Source organism: Cotesia glomerata, linkage group LG7 (genome assembly GCF_020080835.1).
Source record: "Cotesia glomerata isolate CgM1 linkage group LG7, MPM_Cglom_v2.3, whole genome shotgun sequence".
Taxonomy (NCBI): Eukaryota; Metazoa; Arthropoda; class Insecta; order Hymenoptera; family Braconidae; genus Cotesia; species Cotesia glomerata.
The window spans coordinates 5,786,221-5,808,312 of NC_058164.1; the positions used below are offsets into that span (position 1 = coordinate 5,786,221).

At 33.9% G+C, this 22,092-nt stretch overlaps 2 protein-coding genes across 3 annotated transcripts in view; both read right to left on the minus strand.

Moving 5' to 3' along the window:
* The window catches only part of LOC123269024 (monocarboxylate transporter 10), a 34,158-nt gene extending 12,085 nt beyond the window's left edge, over positions 1–22,073 (minus strand). Inside the window, exon 1 of one of the 2 annotated variants that reach the window (XM_044734516.1) lies at positions 20,913–22,073. In XM_044734516.1, coding sequence (XP_044590451.1) covers positions 20,913–21,939 — 1,027 coding nt within the window. In that variant the 5' untranslated portion in view covers positions 21,940–22,073. Of the gene's footprint in view, positions 1–3,062; positions 4,509–20,912 lie in introns of those variants that run through there. The other variant, XM_044734515.1, reaches the window with a different exon arrangement.
* Positions 10,595–14,667, minus strand: LOC123269023 (GATA zinc finger domain-containing protein 14-like). Its single transcript, XM_044734514.1, has 5 exons — positions 13,770–14,667; positions 13,512–13,592; positions 11,652–13,418; positions 10,883–11,558; positions 10,595–10,819 (listed from the first exon to the last, which is right to left on the minus strand). Exons 1-5 carry the CDS (start codon positions 14,651–14,653, stop codon positions 10,610–10,612), a joined length of 3,618 nt encoding a protein of 1,205 aa, XP_044590449.1. The 5' UTR covers positions 14,654–14,667; the 3' UTR covers positions 10,595–10,609.
* Positions 22,074–22,092: the final 19 nt, after the last annotated feature.

Here is a 22,092-nt window from a genome sequence, read left to right on the forward strand (position 1 = left end):
TTTAAATATTTTTAAACAATTACCAAAATTTTTTCCATTGAAATATGATGAAGGCATTCAAAAAATTTTCCGAGTATTAAAAATTAAAAAAAAAAATTTTAACCCCAGTATTTTTAGCCGGTGATATTTTCCCATTAATTTACGACACATTTTTATGCTGTACGGATATCATGTATGGCTATGACACATTCTATTCGTCGGAGTTAACAGTGTGTGCTTATGTCACACAGGATATCAATATGCCCGTCAACACACAAGATTATTAACAATAAATTCTGTTGTTTTGTTAAAATAATAACACATTTTTTCCTTCGACTAAAATTCACAATAATTTTTTCAATCTCCCAAATTATTAAAAAAATTGCCTACTTAAAATTACAGCAGTGTTAAGTAGTTCACGTCTGCAGTTTTATGGAAAATTTCACACTTACATTATAAATAGATTTATTATAAACACATGCAAGTTTTTCCTGCACACTCTATATCATTTAAAATTTTCATTTGCTCTTAATATTTTCATAGCTGAAATCTTGAATAACAAAACATAAAACTTTGTGCGAATTCCCCGAGATATATATTTAAAAAAAATTAAACTGTAAGTTAACTTAAAAAGAAGATAAGGAAAATAAATAAGGTTGATTGTGGATAAATGTATAAAAATTTTTAAACGGTACCGGAGCAATGACTTTTTTATCCCCAGAAAGTTCAATGCTGTATCGGTAGTTTTTTTCCGGTGAGATAGAACATAACAGTAGGAGTAGAAGTAGAAGCCGTTCGATCGGACGCCTGAAAAAAAGGAATAGAGGATGATCTGTAGTGCCCGAAAATGAGGAAGAGCGTACACAGAGAAGTTACAGTTGAAGCGTTATCTAGAGCGCGTTGCGGACGAAAAACTTTTTCACAAATTTCCGTAAATATAAAACAGCGCGAACTAACACCACCAGACCAGACATTATTGCCATTATTATTGCGGTACGACATAATAAAACTGGTGCTTATCGATCGTCGAGTTATTAAATTATATAAAATTAAAAATTACACTAAATAAAACCCTAAAAAAGCAACAGAATACTTTGCTGCCACTGACAGAAGGATTTATTTGTATTAAATAATATTTGTTAATAGTTAATAAATCATTCATTAAAGACTACTTTTTAGTATCAAACAAATATTTCTTAGTATTTAAAATTATTTGTTTGTATTTAATAAATCTGATATTCATTTATTAAATATTAACAAATATTTTTAATTATAAACAAATCCTTCTATCAGTGTGTAAGATGGAGAACGACCGTGCAAAAAAGTTCTGATTCAAAATGAATTTAAAATTGAAATTCATATTTTGACACAAATATGAATTAATTTTGAGATCAATCCAAATTTTAAATTGATTTGTAAATAGAAATTAGCACGTCTGTAGAACTTTCGATCCTGCTTCAGAATTTTAATAAAGACTTAAGAATATTTTATTGATAAAATTAATCCTAAATATTTTTAAGTCTTTATTGAAATTCTGAAGCAGGATCAAAAGTTCTACAGACGTGCTAATGTCTATTAACAAATCAATTTCAAATTTGGATTGATCTCAAAACTAATTCATATTTGTGTCAAAATATGAATTTCAATCTTAAATTCATTTTGAATGAGAATTTTTTTGCACGGGCAGATTGGCCTTTACTTGTTGAAATAAAATAAAATATAAAAAGGCAAAGTAGCCGAGATAAGAAAGACGTCAGAAAGGGACTTGATAGAGACGTAAACAGAGCGACAAAGAGACGAGGAAAGGTAATGTAATGTAATGTAATGTGGCATTACATCTGGAAGACGAGAGCTGAATTATTGTTAAAGTGAGTCGACGACATAAAGCGGTCTTAGAAGATCCGTGGCTCTAGATATAGATAAAGATACACCAAGCGACCGAGACCGAGAGCAGTGTACGCTTAAAGATTTACGAAGTTAACTCTCCTCATACTATACGATGAAAGTACTTTACTACTATAACGCGGTATGTACAGCGGCCAGTGAATGAAGTAGGATAACAAACGGAATAGAAAGGCTGCGTCATCAATTCTTATATCATTTGATCGCTTGTTATTTTCTTGCCCCGTTTGACAACTTACTGAGTACGAGACTTACTCAAACACATAAAACTAACTTCTGGGGACTAAAGACACGATACTATTTAAGTGTCTGAGGTCGATGCCGCTCACGTTCCGATCATCTCTATCAACAGATTCAAGTTCAACTTAAAAATAACCTCAAACATTTATTATTGTATTTCACCTTGTTTTTTTTCCATTAGTTCAAGTTCTTAATTCATTTCGCGAGCCTCCCAGCTTAATTCAAAATTGTTAATGGTATTCTCATCCACGATTACAAACAATTATCAAGTTATTGTTGACATTTGGTCCAAGTTTCCAATAACTTAATCATTAATTCAAAAGTATTATTACCAGAAATTTGTAGTCACTATGAAATTGTACAGAAATTACGAATTATGCATACACAGAAAAAAAATGTTTTTGAATCAAGCATATAATTTTGAAGAACTTAATATTCTTGATTTGAGTAGAAAAATTGTTGATTTAAGGAAATTTTACTTGATTCAAGAATTTTTCGTCTTAATTCAAGACAATTACCCTCTTCAAAAATATATTCTTGGTTTAAGAATTTTTCTCTTGAATCAAGTTAATTTTTTTTTCAGTGTAAGAAAATTTTCGATTGATGCTTTTTGGATCATTTTAATCACAATACAGATTGTTTAAAATAAATATTACTACAACAGGTTTCAATAGGCTTTAATTCGGGTCTTGACCTTTCTAATTATGCAAAAAAAATATCTTTCTCATATAAATACACCACATAAAAAATATTTTTCCGATTCTCTAAATTATGCAGATTAAAATTATCACAAATTTTTATGAGAAGCTCAAATTACAACCAATAGTTAGCGTCAAAAAATTAGTCAGCCAAAGTCTAAAAATATCCGACCCCGATGACGCAAAGGAGTAAAAAGTTTCTACTAGTAGAAGGACCTGTTTATTATGGCTTATGGCACTCACCTGCGTCAAGATAAGCCTGGACAGCGAAACGGTTGGCCGCGTGGTGAATAAACAAACCAACAGCTCCATGAATCCCGTGAGAAAGTACTTGTACAAAGACGCCAACGAGGATAATAACCCAGCCCCAGCCGCTTTCCGGGTAGTAATGCTGTCTGAGCGTCAATAATTGCCTGAGATCCGTAACAAGTTTTGAATTGTTGAATTTTCCGGGTCCGTTATCTTGCCCAAGTCCGCTATCGTGGCCAAGTCCGCTGTCGTGAACGGATAGTTGTGGCAAGGACCTGCTGCGATAGGTTAGTAATGCCGGTAAATCCTGTCTGTCCTCAAACAGCTCGTAATTATTTTCTTCATTGTAATTGGTATTAGGGGGCGAAACCGGGGAATTTATCTTGCTGTACTTGTAGCAAATCCTATCTTCAGGAGAATAATAAGGCTGTCTGCAGTTATCGCAGCTCCTCAGCCGTTGCGCCTCACTCCGGCTTGTATTTATGTTATCCAAGTAAACGTTGTCCCTTTGGCCAACAATGCTGGTCAACTGGTTTCCTTCGCTCGGTCTTGGGTTGTTTGAACAAGAACTTGTTGAAGAAGAAGAACATCTTGTTGCTTCCCGAAGCGGTTTGACTTTCCAGAAGCTTTTTTTCCCCCGTAAGCTTTTTCGGCTCGATAGAGATTCCCAAGTATCGCCCGCGGGCTCAAATTCGCAGACATCTTTCTCTCCAGTGTTATTTTTATCATTACACTGATACTCTTCTGTCATATGAGTCGACCGTTCTTTATCAAATGACACAATTCCGTTGTTCTTGCGATGGTGCCTGCTGCTGAAGGTAGGAGTCGATTTTCCGAGGCAATCTGTGCTGTCATTTTCCTCAAAATCTCCATCTTCTTCATCTGTGAGAACTTCTATGATCTCATCTAGGTTTTGCGAGTACTGCAAGCTCGTCTTAGGCCTCACAGATGCCTTTATATTGTCACTGGGCCTACAAGTGTCTTTAGCTTTAGCTTTGGTTTTAGCTTTATCTTTATCTTTATCCTTGTCTTTACCTTTACCCTTACTTTTATCTTGCTCTTTAGTGCTTTTAATCGGACGCTTGATAATGCTCCAATTTCCACGACCAAAAAACACCGGCAGGTTATTACTAATGGTCTCCGTGGTTGCTCCGGTTTTAGTGATACGGCCCACGTGCTCGTCGCCGTAAGGTCTTGCCGCAGAATCGATTTGTGCCTCAACTACTAGCACGTTTTTCGGAATTGCTCTTGCTATTTTGTTATTACTGCACCGGCTATTAGAATATTCAACTGAGGTTCGGTTCATTATCATCCACCGAAGGGTTTCTTGACCGATCGCTTTGTTGCATTTCTTGGGTCTTCACTTATTTTTCACCGATAATAAGACATAGTTATATACTGCAAAATTCTCTAATTTTGTAGTAATTTTTTTGATTCTTCAATAATTCATAAAAAATTTTTATCTTTTCTTTTATTGACTTATAATGGAAAAATTAATAAATTAAATGTTAGTTGAATTTTCACACTAATATTTAAAATTATTTACACACCAGAACAATTTATTATTACAGTGTAAAACTATCAAACTATTTAGATACTATTAAATTTTTTACAGCGAGAAATTCAGCGACAAATATAAATTTATGTCTTTTAATTAACTTTCTGTGAAAAAAATAAAAAATCCAGGAAAATTACCGCCTGCGATTAAAAGTCGATTATTGTCAGTAACTTCCGAGCGTTGATAGCGCGTGGGTAGTGTGAGACAAGTTTAAGCTGCCGGGTGATAGTCAAATATTCACGTACATTTATTTCATTTGCACTGAAACTCATTCTTGTTTTTTTTTAAGCATAAATTATTTTTAACTCCTTTCGATTTTTCTCTTGCTACTTAAACCGAATTTTCCATTATCACGCCGTGAACTGTATTCAACAATTTTAAAAGATAAAAACAGAGCAATATAAATTACTGAAAATTTTTTTTGATTGCCATCCATTTCAAAACAATCAAACATTTATTTGAGCGTCTGACAATCTGGTTGCCTGCATAACCACGATTCAAAGCTTCATTTATAAGTCAAACAATCTATAAAATATTTATGGTGCAATAAAATTCAGCGGAGATTAAAATTGGTCACTTTTTACGATTTATGCTTTATGATTATTTTATTAACATTATTATTAACCGGTATGACTAAAAGGAAATTGATGTTCCGGCGCTGATAGATTGTAAAAGATTATTAATAAAATTTTTCTGTCTGAATTGTTATTTAATTACATCTTTCGGCGAATAACACGAGAAGGGTACGTGTATGTGACTGTATCAGACGCGAATCGCTTGTGAACTGCCACTGGTTCTGACGCGGGACTTTATTGGAGATCGCGCGCCTCGACGCTCGTTCGATGACTACAGAATCGCGACGCGACTGTGCAAGATCCTTATATTATGATTCATAGACACATGGGTTATTTACCTAAGTGGCTTTATTTACATCTAGGGTTACTAAACGACACACTTTTTTTGCCTTTATTCAAACAAGTCATCGAATTCTAGATTTTTTCGTTCATTATTTCGCTAATTTATTTTTGAAAATAACCAAAGTTTTTAAAAAAATTTTTTTTTTAAAGAAATTAAATACTTTCTGTTTAAATAAATTTCTTGACAATAAATATTATCCAAAATTATTAAAAAATTAAAATTTACTTCCAAATTTTTTATAAAAATTGATTTAATTTTTTTTTTTAAACACTTTAATCAAAAATTTTGATAAAATAATCAATAATTTCTATAAATATTCAAATAAAATTTTTTTACAATGAATATTTTCTAAAATTATTAAAAAAATAATATTTACTTCCTAATTTTATGTAAAAAATGACTAAATTTTTTTTCAAACACCGTTTAATAAAAAATTTGATAAAATAATTAATAATTTCTATAAAGATTCAAATAAAATTTTTTTACAATAAATATTTTCCGAAAATATTAAATATTAATTAAAAAAATAAAGCCGCTTCTAAATTTTATGAAAAATTTATTTAATTTTTCTAAAACACTCCAATCAATACTTTTGATGAAATAAAAATAGATAGATTGATCCAACACTGACTTAAGTTTTGTTATTTACAATAACGATATTTTTGTAAAAGAATGAGTAGCCAAGAATAAATGGAGTTTGTGAAACTTGTTATTACTATTATATCTCAGAGACAACAGACAGACGAACAATCGAGGATGACTTTTCAAGTCGTTGAAAAGAATAGAATCATCAACAACTGTGTACCACTCAGTGTTGAGCGTGTAGCAGAAGATGCTGAGTATTCCATGAGCCATTTGGATTATTGAGTATAGAGAGTGCAATTTCAGCGTACAACACTACACGCTAGACTAGTTTTTCTCCTCGCCATTTGCGTCGACTGCTCCCCAGGCTCAATGTACACCAACACCAACACTAACTGCACAATATAATTGAAAGGAGACCTGAAAAATTAACCTGCTCAAGCCCTCTCTCTCTCTCTTTCTATCTATACATAGATCTCATTAAAAACTCGCTTCGCATTAAGCAACTGATCCCCGATTTATTTATTCCTACTATACCCGGTTTAACTCCAAATGCATAAATTTTAAATTTATTTCGTATACGGAGAGAAAATTTACTGATTAACTTTTTTATTTTAAATTAAGTACCCCGAATTTTGATAAATTTGGAAGATGACGAGGGTGGTGGCGTACTGGAGTAGCAATCAGGAAAATTGGAAAATTTTTTGGCGTTTATTTATGTCTGTTTTCGATAGTTTGAGAAAACATACTTATATAATACGACTTATAAGTTAAATAAGAAGTTTTGTTGATCAATTCTCGTGTCGGGAGCGATCAATTTAACCGAGTATAAAATTTCATAGCTGAGAAAATTTTTTCCACTGATATGATGAAAAATGAGAATCTCAGGAGAAAATACTAGAGTGAATAGAGTAGAGAAGAATAAGAAATTGAAGATGGACAAATGGATGGGACAACTGACGACCGAAAAAAGGGTAGACGACCTAATAAATGCAAAGACAAAAAACATTGAGATAGTCGGTAGCCGGGTATACGTATATAAACTTTGGACGAATGTAAATTTCCACTTTTCCGCGCTAATAAAATACGAATCTCCGAGTGCTGAAGAGAGTTAGAGCTCCGTTGGTTATCTCTTAACTAGGGGATTTTTTATCTTTTGAGAAGAGAACAGTAGCGAACAGCAAAGAGAGAGAGGAACGGGAAGGTTACGATCAGACGTAAAATGACAACCGATTGAAATAGAACCCGCTGAAACTCTAAATAAATATAACAAACAACCTGTTTTATTTGTTTTCACCATTGTTGGTTTATTTATTTGTTCAATTAATTGAATCAGTTTTGGAAAATAGAATTATAATAATTGTTTAGCCAATAAATTAAATTAACTTGAGTGCAATGAACGTAAGCTGGTAATTGCTGATTCAGTCGGACGTAATCCACCGGCAGGATAATTACGCCAGCACAAACCGCTCCTGTACATGGTCCAACCTCACGAGCTGCTCATGGTTTGCTACCTTATCAATTTACGGTATCATAATTGAACTTCTGAATAAATTTCTTTGCTTTTTTTTTGTTTTGCTGGATATATTTGTCTTTAAGGTGCAGCCATCCTGTGCTGTACAGGGACTTGATTAAATTTATCGTTTGCTTTAGATGGAAACATTTTTTGACGTAGTTATTTTTTTTTCTTACGTACGTTACCCGGTAAAGTAATTGCAAGGCATATTTTCCGGGAAATTTTATCCCTAACATTTTAGAAAAATTGTATCGCATTATTTTTGATAAATAATAATAATTGTTATTATTATTATAAAGTAATAATAAAATAAATTTCAGTTGAAAAAAAAAATCTAAAAATGATTACTAAAAATAAAGGACGTCAAGAAAAATAAGTTTATAGAATTTCATAAAATTGTCACATTGAACGTAATCGAATTTGCTGGTACCTATGTTACTAGTTTGAGCCATTAAATTACTCTCGCGAGTAATACTTTGTGAATTGCACTAGCGTATTGGAATTTGTTTTCCTACAACTGGCGATTGATGGTTTTTTCAGGGAATTCCATCCTCGCTCAGTAACTTACAGGCCATTACTACGAGGAATCTTATTTTGATTTAGTTCCGAAGCATCGTACAAAGTAACAAAGTAACTGCAAGCTTCAAAATAAGATAATATATAAAATTACTGCTAACTCAATTCTACAAAAATGAACAACCCCAGAACTAATCCGAGAGACCGAAAATTTTGATGATTTAAGCTTGACGGTTGATATCAGAGCTCACCCTCATTTGAGGTGTACAATTTGAATTTCTATACTCTGTATTATCATTCAAATAAATATGATAATACAATATACATATTTAAAAGTAACTTTTTAGATTGTATCCCATTTTACGAAGCGTTAAAAATAGGCTGGATTTCTTTTTATTACCTGGAGCTATTTTTTATGTCTAGATATTTAACGTAACATTGAATAAGCATTTTTTATACACTATTTTTTGAAACGGCTGCCATAACACATTTTTCATCTTCATATTCCTTCACGGTCGTTGGCTCCGGTATCTTCCCTCTGTCAGTGCCGCAGAAGTTGATTCCTCTTGGGGACTGTAATTCATCCCTGGTTTATATATCGGTGACACTCTTTAACTCTGTGTGAGGGTCTGCTTCAGTGTGAGGATAAAGTAGCTGGTCCAGAAATTTGCACACGGTCCACTATTCAGATAGGAAATATCTCGGAAAAAGTCCTTTCCATGCAACGAATCCCATCCGTAATCCATAATCCAGTGTACTTAAATTTAAGGGTGATGGATAATAGGTGATGGCTGGTGTCACTGTCGTCAACGATGCACCGTAATTTTTAATAAATCACTAAAAATGTAAAGTCATTTCATCCAAAGAACGTAAATTCAAGACCGTTTTAATTTCTTTCCTCCTATATGTTTTTTTTTTTTTTTTTTTTTCCATTCAATGAAATGATGTCGCAATTCGCGAAACCTTCAAATAAATTTTTCAGTAAAAGCCCACTGCAATACTGGCACAGCATATATGGCTCGGACATAAAGATGAATTTATATTCTTACAAAATTGATGATACGTAAAGTGCTGCCAGCTACACTGATAATGAAACTTTAAATCTGTCAACTCGTAAAGAGAAAAACTCACCTACCCTTATTTCCAATAAAGTCACTTCTCTAAAAGCTATTTATAACTCTATTGAACGGAGAAGGATAGCCTAACATTTTTTTTATCAATTATTATTAGATTTTTTCTATCACATATTTCATTTCCCGACGATAATCCATTTCGTTTTACACCGCTAATTCTCCCCATTCGATCTGAATACCAAAATCTTAAGTGTAATATGTATTATAATGGTAAGCAATAAATGTACCTGAAGTGTCTAATGGCTGTCGGTGAAACTTGAGTTTGGCCGGAAGTGCCAAGAGTCCTGCCAATGAGAGTTGGACCCCGGAACTCAGAAGATGGGCTAAGATACCAACTAAAACTATAATCCACCCCCAACCTCCTTCGGGGTAATAATGACTATACACAACTTTTTGCACTTGTACTTGTACTCGAGCATTATTGTTGTTATTAAAATTATTATGATTATTTTTAGGGACTTTTTTCCTTTCACATACGCGAATTTTTGAAAAATTATTATTGTTACTGTTCTTGTTCCCATTAATATTGAGCATAATTGCATTTTCGTTCTGTGGACATGCAGAAAAATGAGACTATCTGGAAGACGGTCGACGTCTAACTTGGATAAAAATTCTCGCGTGGTTCTTGCCTCTGTTTTGGGGAATCGTTTCTGGGAGAAAAGAGCGAGAAAAGTGAATGAAATGTTAGAGTGAGAGAAGCGAAAAAAAAGTGGGATTTGTCATTGCATATGAATGACAGTATTCTTGTTGCGCATGCGATTTCTGGATTTTATTACCACGTGCTTTTAGTTAACGCGCAGGGTCTTTCCATTATTCTTATTACAAGACAAGGTATATATTATGCAGAACGATGAACGATGAATGAAGGAACAGGATAAAAATAAAGCTTGTGGACTCGGGTTTAAAGAGTAATCTAAATTAAGGGGATTTATAACTCGAAAAATAAAAAATCATTTGATATTTATTAACCGAAATATAACATTAAGTATGTTGATGATTCTATAGATATAAATGATGATTTACGCACGTCAGCTGAGAATTTTTATTATTTAAGGACGCCAGTTTATCGCATTTTGCTCGGTTTTAAATGAAAATAGTCGACAGTTACGCTATTTTTCATTGGCTGAATATTAAAAGTTTGATTTATCTTCTTCAGATGGCAACTTCATTTTTTCTGAGCGTTAAAACGAGATTTGTTAAAAAATAAGACGACTTTAATCTTGGAACATTAATTTAATTTCTTATAATTTATAATTATTATTACTGTAAATATTTAAATTATACATGATTAAATTTACGAGCTTAAAATTAAAATAAATTATTGACTACTCTGGCAGTGAGTAAAGCGGTCGGCGGGTACGCAGCTTTTTGAAGCCGGTGAGTAAATTTGATTTGGAGGGCAATCGTGAAGGTAACCTTCCTTTGAACCTGATTTGCCTTCTAGACACTTCACGTACTTGTTACTGCACTCTTCATTATGAGGAAAGTGTCCTAGACCAGGACAGAGGCAGTTTTGGCTGACGGGAATCTGTCATAAAAAATAAAAACTTCAATAAAAAAAACCAAAAATAAAATCTTTGAAGAAACTTACCATTGGTATTGAGTTCGCCAGCAACTGTTCGTACAATTTTTTGTTTGCTTTCAAACCTGTGCAGGGCATAGTTAATTCTTGAGCAGGAAGACACTGGACCTTATGTTCGTCGAAAGCTGTGTCTTCGGGGCATTGAAGGACTATGATGTTGTAGGAATATACAATGGGGGAAGTACATTGATAGAAAAGATTACAATATTTAGGGTGTCGACGGAACCCAGTTGGACAAACGAGGGCTATTTGTTCTCCAGTTAAGTTTCCAATTGGGCAATGCGCTCCTGAATGAGTCGAATTGGAAGCTAAGTTGAAGTTTTCATCTTTAGTGATGGTAACGTTGTTCGCGTCAAAGTTGTCAAGGTAATGATCTTCTGAGAAACTAGAAGTTTCATTATTGCTGGAGTTGGACTCATGAATGTTGTTTTTGTTTTTAGAATCATTTTCAAGGAGTCCGTCATCATATTCGTACTCAATAGGCTCTGAGGTTGCACCGGTGTTTATCTGATCTGTCGGATAAGTTTTTTCGAATCCGAATGTGTTATCGTGACCATAGTTATGATCATCAATGTTGTTTTCCATTACAGTTTTATTATTTTGTTGGTCTAAGTTGAAATCATTTCCGGAATGTTCTAAAGAATGATCATGGTTTTCAGTATGAGAGTCTGTAATATTCAAATTCTGATTAGAATTTTGGTTAACATCTACTTTATGATTCAGATCATGATTGTGGTGAGATGTTGAATGCTGATTATTTTGGAAGTGAATGTCATTAGACCCAAAATCGCTCTCATGAGATTGTCCAATTTCAAGTTCGTTAAAAGCATGATTTGATTCTTCCAAATGATTGTCTTGTTTTTGATGATCGTACTCAGATTTATCAAAGGATCCTTCTTTATGATTGACATCAAGTTCATTGTGATCTATTTCTTCAAATTCAGTTTTATGATGACCGAAATCGTTGTTGTCAATTTCTCCGTGTATAGAACCGTCATTATGTTTTTGCTGATGACTCTCATCGGTATTGCTATTGATGTTCTTATCGTTAAAATTTGAACTGTCAATATTGTTATCATCATTTTTATTGGAGCTTGTATTATCATACAAATCTGAGTGTTCTGATTTATGAGTCATGCTATTGTATTTATCGTTGTCATACTTATCAGTGTTATCATCTTGGTGCCCCGAAGAACTGCCGTGGCCATTATTTTCATTATTTGAACCATCTTGGGAACTATTTTCATCGTAATTGTTTTTGATGTCGTTTGAATTTTCAGAATTAATATCAAATTCACTGCGATGAATTTCTTGATTGTTAACGTTATTAGATTGTTCATTATAACTATTTTCATCTACAGAATTATTTTCACTAACATGGCTGTCAATATTCTGATTATTTTCATGGTTATGACTTTCGAAGTGATTTACATTTTCTGAATTTTCATTAAATTCATTTTGATTGTTCACATTATTAGAATCTTTGTGATAATTCATATAATGTCCCGAAGAACCACCTTGGAAATTATTGTCATGATTAGAATTATCTTGTAAACTATTATCATTGTGATTGCTTTCAATGTGATTTGAACTTTCGGAATTGTTATCAAATTCCTGGAGATGAGTTTCTTGATTGTTGTTCAACTGTTCATTATAATCATTTCCACCTACAGAATTAATACTATTGTCATTACTCTCACTGTTGTGATTTTTTTCAAAACCAATTTCATTGTAGTGACTGTCTGAGTATTCTGAATTTCCTGAAGTATGATTTAATTCATTATGATGAGTTTGTTGATATTCTATAGTATTAAATCCTTGATGATCAATAGTTTCGTGCTTTGAGTTTTCTTCAGTGACATTCTTTTGACTTTCGTACTGATTTAGAGAATTTTTTTCAACGTTATGGTTTTCGAAGTGATTTAAACTCTCTGAATTATGATTGCGTTCATCATAAGTTCCTTGATTTCCAACATTATTAGAATTTTCTTGGTAGTTTATATCATGCCTTGAAGAATTGCTTTGGATCTGATTTTTACCATAAGAAAAGTCTTCGTAGTTTGTTTCATTGTAATGGTTTTCAACGTGATTTGAATTTCTATCAAATTTCTGGTGATGAGTTTTTTCATTGTTGAAGTGATTAAATTGTTCATTATAACTATTTTCACCGACATTATTCTCGATATTTTTCTTAAAATTATTTTCGTTGTAGTTGCTGTCTGTATAATCAGAATTTCCAGAATTTTTGTTAAATTCATTATGATCAGTTTGTTGATTTTCTATGTTGTTTTCTTGATTATAAATAGTTTCATGCTTTGAATTTTCTTCATTGACATTATTATGATTTTCATATTGGTTTTGAGAGCTATTTACATGATTGAAACTTTCAAAGTAACTCAAATCTTTTGAAATGTTATTAAATTCATTGTGATGAATTTTTTGATTTTCAAAATTGTTAAATTCTTCGTGTAAATTCGTATTATCTCCTGAAGAACTACCGTAAACGTTATTTTCATTATTAGAATGAACCTGAGAATTATTTTCATCGTAATTATTTTGACTGTAATCAGAACTATCAGAATTAATATTAAATTCATTTTTATAAGTTTCACGATTGTTAACATTATAAGAGTCTTCGAAATGATTCATATCATGCTTAGAGGAACTACTGTCGACATTATTTTGATCATAAGATTGACCTTGGGAACTACTTCCATCATAATAATTCTCTCTGTGATCTGAATTTTCAGATTTATCATTAAATTCATTCTTGTGATAAGTTTCTCGATTTTCAAAGTTAGTATTAGATTCCCTATTATGATTAATTTCATAACCTGAAGTACCTTCACTACTATTACTTTCATTATGTTCTTGATTTTGAGAAGTATTTCCATCAAAATGATTTTCGTTGTGATCTGAACTCTCCAAATTATTGCCAAATTCATTTTGATGACTTTCCTGTTTATTAAAGCTATCAAACTTGTTCTGTGAATTAATATCTTTGTCTGAAGTACTTCCACCGAAACTTTCATTATATTCATGGTTTTGAGAACTATCTTCACCATAATGATTTGAATTTTCTGAATGACTATCAAAGCCATTATTCATTTCTTGATGTCCAGCGTTATTAAATTGCTGATTATTATTAATTTCATAATCCGAAGAACCTGCGCTGCCATTACTCTCACCATTGAATTGATTTTGATTATTATTTTCTTCAGAAGAACTATCCATACCTCCAGAATTTTCTGTCTCTTCTGAAGTATTGTCTAAATCCGTACTATGAATACCTCCACTAAAACCATCAAAATTACCACTATTCTCAGAGTGAGTGTATTGATTATTCACATTATGATTACTATCCTTATGTGAAGAATATGAACTATCATATTCATTATTATATCCGTTTTGACTACTACCTTGTCCATATACATTATTTGTTTCGCTAGCATGACTTCCGCTAAACCCTGAATTATTGAATTCCGTCTGAGTTTCTTTATTTCTATGATTGCTATGCTCCGAATTCTCATTAGTACTTTGTCCCTGATTTAAACTACCGTACCCATTATTATTCTCATTTTGCTCTGAATAACTTCCTTGATTATTTTCCAAGTTCAAATTATTGTTTTCACGATTTGAACTCTCATTATTAGACTCTGTCCTGTCCTTTCCAAAGAACCCATTAGAACCATAATGATTTTCTTCGCTAACCAAATTCTGATTGCTCTGACTTTGCGAATTATGCAGAACCTTTTCAACATTGCTTTCTGAATGAACCATCTGATTAAAACCATTTTGCGAGTTCAAATTCTGATTAAACCCATTGGATTGCCCGCCTCCAGTCATCGATCCATGATTTTGTGACCATGCAGACGATCCACTCCAACTTCCACCTCCATTCTGATAAAATCCTAGACTATCCTGACTCCCTTGCTGGAATCCGGAGCTTCCTGACCTACACTCTGTCCTTGACGTCGCCCAGCTGGCCATACACCATTGTTTCTCATTCTCCCACACTGTATTGATCGGACAAGTGTGCGCGATTTTATTATAAACGTAATTTGCCATGGTCATACATAAGTAAAACTTCTGACAGTCTAATGGATCGGCCATAAACCCTTCGCCGGTACATGACGGCTCATTGTTGGTCCTCACAACTGGGTTCGTTTTGTGCAGGTACCACGGACTGCCAATCGTTCCGTATTCTAAATGAGTAGATTGAGAATTCCACTTGTAATTTTGACATTTAGCGTTGCCACTGAACCTCGTAAGCATACATCTCTTCCGGATATACGAATACACCGTTCCTGGACCACATACGTGCTTATGGGCTTTTAGTTCGGGCCCATAACCTGTTGAATGGCAGTGGTAGAAGACCGTACAGTCATTGGGGTGCTCGAAGTACCCTCTTCCAGGGCATTTGAACTCATCTTCACTCACCTTTTGAAAGCCTAGAAATTTTTATTCATATAATAGGTCATTGTCATTCATTACCTGTTACATTTAATAGTTTTTTTGTTGTCGCAAGTGTTACTTACCATTGTAACCAAATGTTGCGTAGGTAAGTGTCACACACAAATTTATCAAAAGAACTGTTCTCAGCATGTTGTTAAAAGTCGATAAACTTTGATAAGAAAAGTTTATTGAAAAAAATTATTTATTGTTGATGAAATTTTCATCCAAAAAAATGATTTAATTATTTACTTATTTTTTCAAAATAAAGAAATTAAAGTTAAATAAAATTCATATTAACTCACGGATCGACAAAACTAATTTAACAGTAACGCGTTACTTGTTGATTAATATTTCGAGGCGGTAAACTCAAATTTATAGATCCATACTTCATGCATGAATACCCACAAGTGACATTGACGGTAAAGTATTTCAAATAATATAGCATCTGTGTTAATAATTGTTTTAAATTGAATTGTCTTTATCATAAAAATAAAAATTTACTTAAGATAATATTAATTGTTGTTAAAACATAATTTACGCACTTAAAATGATGTTTATATACCTTAAATAATTGCATGATGATTTATCATCTCAAAAATTTAACAACCAATTAAACAATAAAGATTATGTAAACAATAAAATAATAATATTTTTTTAAATATTTGATTGTAACTCTTGAATATGGATTTATAAATAAACTTGATCTGTTATCGCATATCGCAAAATTACGTAAATAAAAAACGTGTGAAAAAAATAAGTCCGGTATTGTTTGTCTAACATTAATCGAACCAGCTGTTTTAAGACTGGTGTCAAAATAATATTTATTTATTGCGCAAAAAACCGGGTTATTAAGTCACCTCGGTTATGATTTATTAAATAACAACATTTATTTTTCCTGTCAATAATCGTAATTAAAAACCCATTCATAATTAAGTCAATAGAAGGATAATTTATTTATTGCAAACATTAAATGTTTATCCGGCTGTATTATTTACTACTATACTATGAGATACTATTCAAGTCTTATTTAACAGACCTCAAGTACACATTGCACATTAATATTGTAATTGGGGTATGGTACTAATTTGCGCGACCCAAATTAGAAACAAATCCCAGCTGTAAACTTACTTTGCACCGTTTATACGATCATAATTTTTAGTTCCGAGGATTTAACTGAACATAAATGTCCTCGTCGGTTTAAATCACTTCTAAATCCCATCTTTTACAACTCTATTAATAGCAATTAGTAAATTAAATGATAATTAGTATTCATAACAACTATTTTCGTATCTTTATCCCTTAAGTCGATAAGTAAAAATAGTTGTTGGTAAGAAAGTTATCTTTGGCGCTGTAATTTCTCGGTAATTCGTCCCTCCGTTCAAGATCTGCATTACCGTGCTCGGTACCGGTGGTAGGTACACGCACTCTTACCATTTTTTCCAACGGCTACAAATCTCCAGCATCAGAAGAGCTGAGTTGAACCCTTTGTTCGTCACAAGCGAAAAAACCGACAAACTTATATTATGATATGATCAGAATTTCCCCGAGCAGCAATAAATAACATCGTTACATCGCTCCTCGCATTTAAAGCGTATAACTCAGTCCTAAATGGTAATCGGAATCACAATTTAAAAACCTTCATAATAGTATTATTTTTTTCTAAACATTACATCCTCCCTTTGTGCCTTTGCTCGCACCATTCTCTCATAAATTTTTCTATTTTTCCACATCCGCTCCGTTTACAAGCATATATATAGACAAGCATACATACATAAAGGATTAGCCGGATAATTTATGCACGAGCGAGAACGGAGAACGCAGAGCATCTGAGAGCGTCACGAGAAAGTGCAGATTTATGTTAGGTCACCGTCTATAGGAAAAACTGTCGCGTTCAGGTGAGTGTGTTGACATTATTTAGTTTGCCGCGAATTACCCAGGACCCAGGACTCCATAAATCACATGAGGCACGACACTCTACGGGTTTTTTCATCCTATTCCGTCAATCTCGCTCTATTAAATATTCATGGGTGGGAAGTTTTCGGACGAGCGAGAGCGAACAAAGCGGGACAAAGCTTTATTGATTCTTATGCGAATAAATGACGGCCGTGTATGACAATGTGGTTATTGAAATAAGATGTTGGATTATTAATCACCTATACTTTACTTTCAGAATCCAATACAGCGTATTTGGATTTAAATGAGTCGTTTATTTGATACGAGAAAACGTTCGTTCTTTTGAGTTCACGGAAACTCATTTTTCAGGAAAGGAATATTACTTTCTGCAAGTAATCTTGGGTAATAAATTAAAAATAAAATTGACCAGTGGATAAATTTTCTGATATGTCTGTGTATCATTTTTGATATGACCTGATCTGGCTACATAATGTAATTAGAAACTAGCAACCTTGCAGTCACTATGTGACTGCCGTGACTTGTAAACAAAAACAGCAAAAATTAATTCGGCTGTTGATTTATTATAATTAAGCTGATAGTTTTGTAGCCCTTGTTAATTTTTTTTCTAATAAAATCAAAAATAATTTGGTCGGAAATTTTGTGCAGATTTAAGACGTCCTTACAGAGAATCACCTATATAAATATATAAAATATATGAAAAATTGATGTGGGTACTCTAATGAAAGGTCTTGATGAGGGTAACATCGGGATGAGCTTATATCTTTAAAAATCTCAATAGTTCATGAGATACAAGGTCATTTCTTAATTATGTATCTAGAGCTAGAGCATTTTCGAATGCAGCCTAAATACTTATCATCATAAATTGACTACTGGTGAGAATGATATGAAACCATGAAAAGGCACAACTCCAGGTCAAGACTTTTCCAACGATACCAAATTTAACCATAAAAACCCATTTTATCATATAAATACACTGACCACAAAATTTTGCTTATTCTCTTAATAATATAGATTGAAAATTATCATCTTGCAGACCAGATGTAAAATTGGTCATTGGAGAAAATTTTTATACCATTAAAATCATCAAATCTCACCTGTGTTGATCACAGACTGATTGAACTGACGAACAGTTAAGGCCAACAGAATTCCGAACGCAGTTTGGAGACCGTGACTAAGCAACTGGACAATTACACCAACAATGACTATCACATAACCCCAGAACCCCGCGGGATAGTAGTGGTTCTGGAGGGTGACTTTTTTCCTCGCATTGACCGCGTCTGGATCATCGGGGTCGTCATCTTCGGGTGGCGCGACAAGTTTCTCGAATTCCGGCTCGCATTCTGCCAATCCGCCTTCCAGAATAAGCTGCTCCGAAAAGCGTCTTCTCATAATTTTCGACACACTGGGCTCGATGCTGTCTCTGCGGAGACTTTTGACGCTCATTTCCGAGGCACGTCTAGAAGAATTACGTCTTTCTCTGTAAACTTCTCCCCTGAATCTATCATCGTCAATCGATGTAAATCGACAAGTTTCCTCGGTGTTTTTTGTCAACTCGGAGCTGGGTCTCAAGAGTGTAGTAACAGTCACTGTGGAATGCTTATCCTCGAGATCGCTCGGGCTGGCTTTGCTCATCAGTGAATCGGATGATTTCTTTTGATAGTGATAAAGCGGACCCGGGAAACCTTGGTTCGATTCCTGGGAAGAATTCTTATCAGACGCTGACGAAGATGACAGCGAATTTTTCCAGCAGTTGAGACAATCGCAGGATTTTGAGCTTCTGTTAATGAGAGACCGAAGAAGGACGGCAGTTTGCTCGCGGTTCGCCTGGAGAATTTCCGCTAATTCGTCGTCGGACAGCGAAGATAACTCGCAAGTCGAGAGAGGGAGCTTCAGCAAATTGAGAGATTTTCGCAATTGAGATTGGGAGGCTGGAGTGGAGCATCGCGAATTATCAGAATTTACCGACTGATAACTTGAAGTCTCGGTTAATTTTTTCCTGTGTGTGGTCGAACGTGACTCAAAACTTTGTCGGCGCATTAATTCCTCTGCTTCAATGATCGCATTGTCATCTTCCATTGCAGCTACGTAGGAGTGACGTCGTTTGTGCTGGAGTCCCGAGAGAGTAAACTTTTCCATTTCGCTTCGCCTTACGTTTTTTACATACGAACAATGTTGAACTTTCAGAGTAGATGCAGTCAAAATTGAATACGTCTCGACCACGGTGTACTTTTACACAAAGTTTTATGCTATTCTTACAAATGACTCAGGAAGTTTAAACTAATAATTGAATTTGTACGTTCGATCTTGCGATCTTGAATCAATCAGCATAAGATAAATTCACGTGTTATTCAGTTCAATTTAATTTGCAGGTTACGTAAAAATAGCTTTGTTTGAATTTAGTTTAAATTATTTTGGTTAAGAAAACAAATTCTCAAAAAGTAATTTTTTTTTTTTTTTAATTAAAATTTTTTATTTTCTAACCGTAACTTTACGTGGAAAAACGCCAAAGATTTTTTTTCTATTACCCAAAAACAAAATAAACACATTTTTCACATCAAATTATTCACTCGCTATCACAATTTTTTCCCAGACAATAAACGGCAGAATCAATAGAGAATACTCGTAAACGAATAAAACGCGTGTTTCACGTCGGTACTTAAACCAATACTGATAGCCACTAAAATAAAATCACTTGGGTTTTTACTGTCAACCTCACCGAGTAACAGCAGCAAGCACAAATAATTGCATCATTACTTCAAGTACCTACTAATGGTGTTCGTAATTCTGAACACGAATTGAAAATAGACTATGGATTTTATTTCACATTACATTACTCGATTTCTCGACAGCATCAATGTCACGATGCAATACCATTAATATTTTTTACCTACCCCAATTCTCGATTTATTTCGCAAAACAGTTAATTTGTTTCCACCACTGGTCAGCTCACCTTGTATTACACATAATATCGTACTCGCGCTTTTTATATAATCCGTATAGTAATATTTCCCGATGAATTACTTTTCTTTGTTTGATACCTTGACCCCCATCTGTTGCATCAATTCGACTTCGACGTGACCAGCACGCACGTATTTATGAGCTAAAACTAAATTAGTATTCCGCAGTTGTAGTTGTTGCCGGTAAACTTCTCTGTATAAGCCTTCTTATTCATTGTATTTTATCAAACAAGGTATCATTAAATCATTACTATACTATCTCAAATATGTACTTTTAGTTTTATACTACGTGAGTTCAATTTATAATTTAATTATACCATACAATATATTACAAATTATTATTCTTACCTTTAAACGTTCAATAGGATCCTGTTTTCTGGAAACTTATTTATTACTTATCAGTTATTACAACTTCTACTTCATCATAAAAAAATAAGTAGTAATTACATCAGGAGACTTCTTTTCAACTTTCTTGTTCATCACTTCAAAAGAAGCCTCGTCAGAGAATTAAAAAGAACGCTTGATATTATTTGGAAAAAAAAAAAAAAAAAAAAAAAAAAAAACTTTAAAATGAATCTTAGCAGCTCAAATCCAACCAACCTGTCTTTCAAAGAATGATAATCATTTTCAAACACCATAGAACCAAAATTATTACCATAGTTATTTTCGCAACATAAAAAACCAATTTCCAACAAAATTAACTTTTATTTTACCTGAAAAGTCAACCGGCGGATGATTGAATTTCAATTCTGCAGAAATGTAGACAGTCCCAGGAACAGAAAGCTGAAGACCGACTCCCAGCAAATGAACCAAAGCGGAACAAGTAACAATAATAAAACCCCATCCGCCTTCCGGATAATAGTGTCCTCTCAGAAGCACCTCCTTCTTGTGATTAGCTTCCGCGGAAAGGCATCCATCATTCTTTTTGTTCCCAGATTTAGGGTCTGCAAAGCTCTTAGTCCTGCGGCCGAAAATCCTACCAATATTCGGGGGAATTTCGTAAGTCGCGGACCTAGACCTGAACCTTCGTTCGACAATTCTGTTATTTTTATAATTAAACCGACCATGTTCCCTGTCAAATCTCTTCACCGCGTTTTCAACGGAGGCGCGAAAGGGATCCACTTGCTTCAAGTAGCTCTCGGATTTGCATTTACTGCACGCCTGTTGAGCATTTATCCACGGTTTCTGGTCGGAGGTGTTCGGTCCGTCGAAATCGATCACTGTAATAACAGGGGGGTTGTTCTCCGAGCTTACGGACCGGCATTGGTAATCGAGTTTGTCGTGTGTTATAATTTCCTTAATCAATAATGAATCCCCCCCTTCTTTCTCGGAACTTTCAATCACGGGTTTTACGTCCTCGGTTAATTTATCAACGGATTGGTTCGGAAGCCCGAAATTGGCGATTTCACTCCGACAGGTTTCTTCGCCAATTGTGAAGATAGCTCGAGTATTTTTCAGCTCAACGTCACTCGACGGCAATTGATCGGCACTTTCAGTCGCAGCTTCATCGCTAGACAGATTTACCGTTAAGGTTTTGGAGTTAACAACTCTTCCGTCAATCACTCGATCACTATTGCTATTCTGGTCACTATCCTTGTTAGCGAACTCTGCTATCCGTCCACTGTCTTTCTGATCAATGCAGGAACAATACCCGTCACTGTTCACTATCGTGTACGTCCTTGTGATGGGGTTCACCCTCAGAGTCACCAAACAGTCCGGCCACGAGTAACTCTGCTTCATTTTCCACCGGATTCATCAGAATAAACTTTTGGTTCAATTCAATTTAATTAAATTGGAAGCTTTTTTGGAAAAAAAAAAAAATGGATAGCTTTGGTTGCTTTTTTGGCGTGATTAACGAATTGTGTATCGCGACGACGGAGTGACGACTGACTG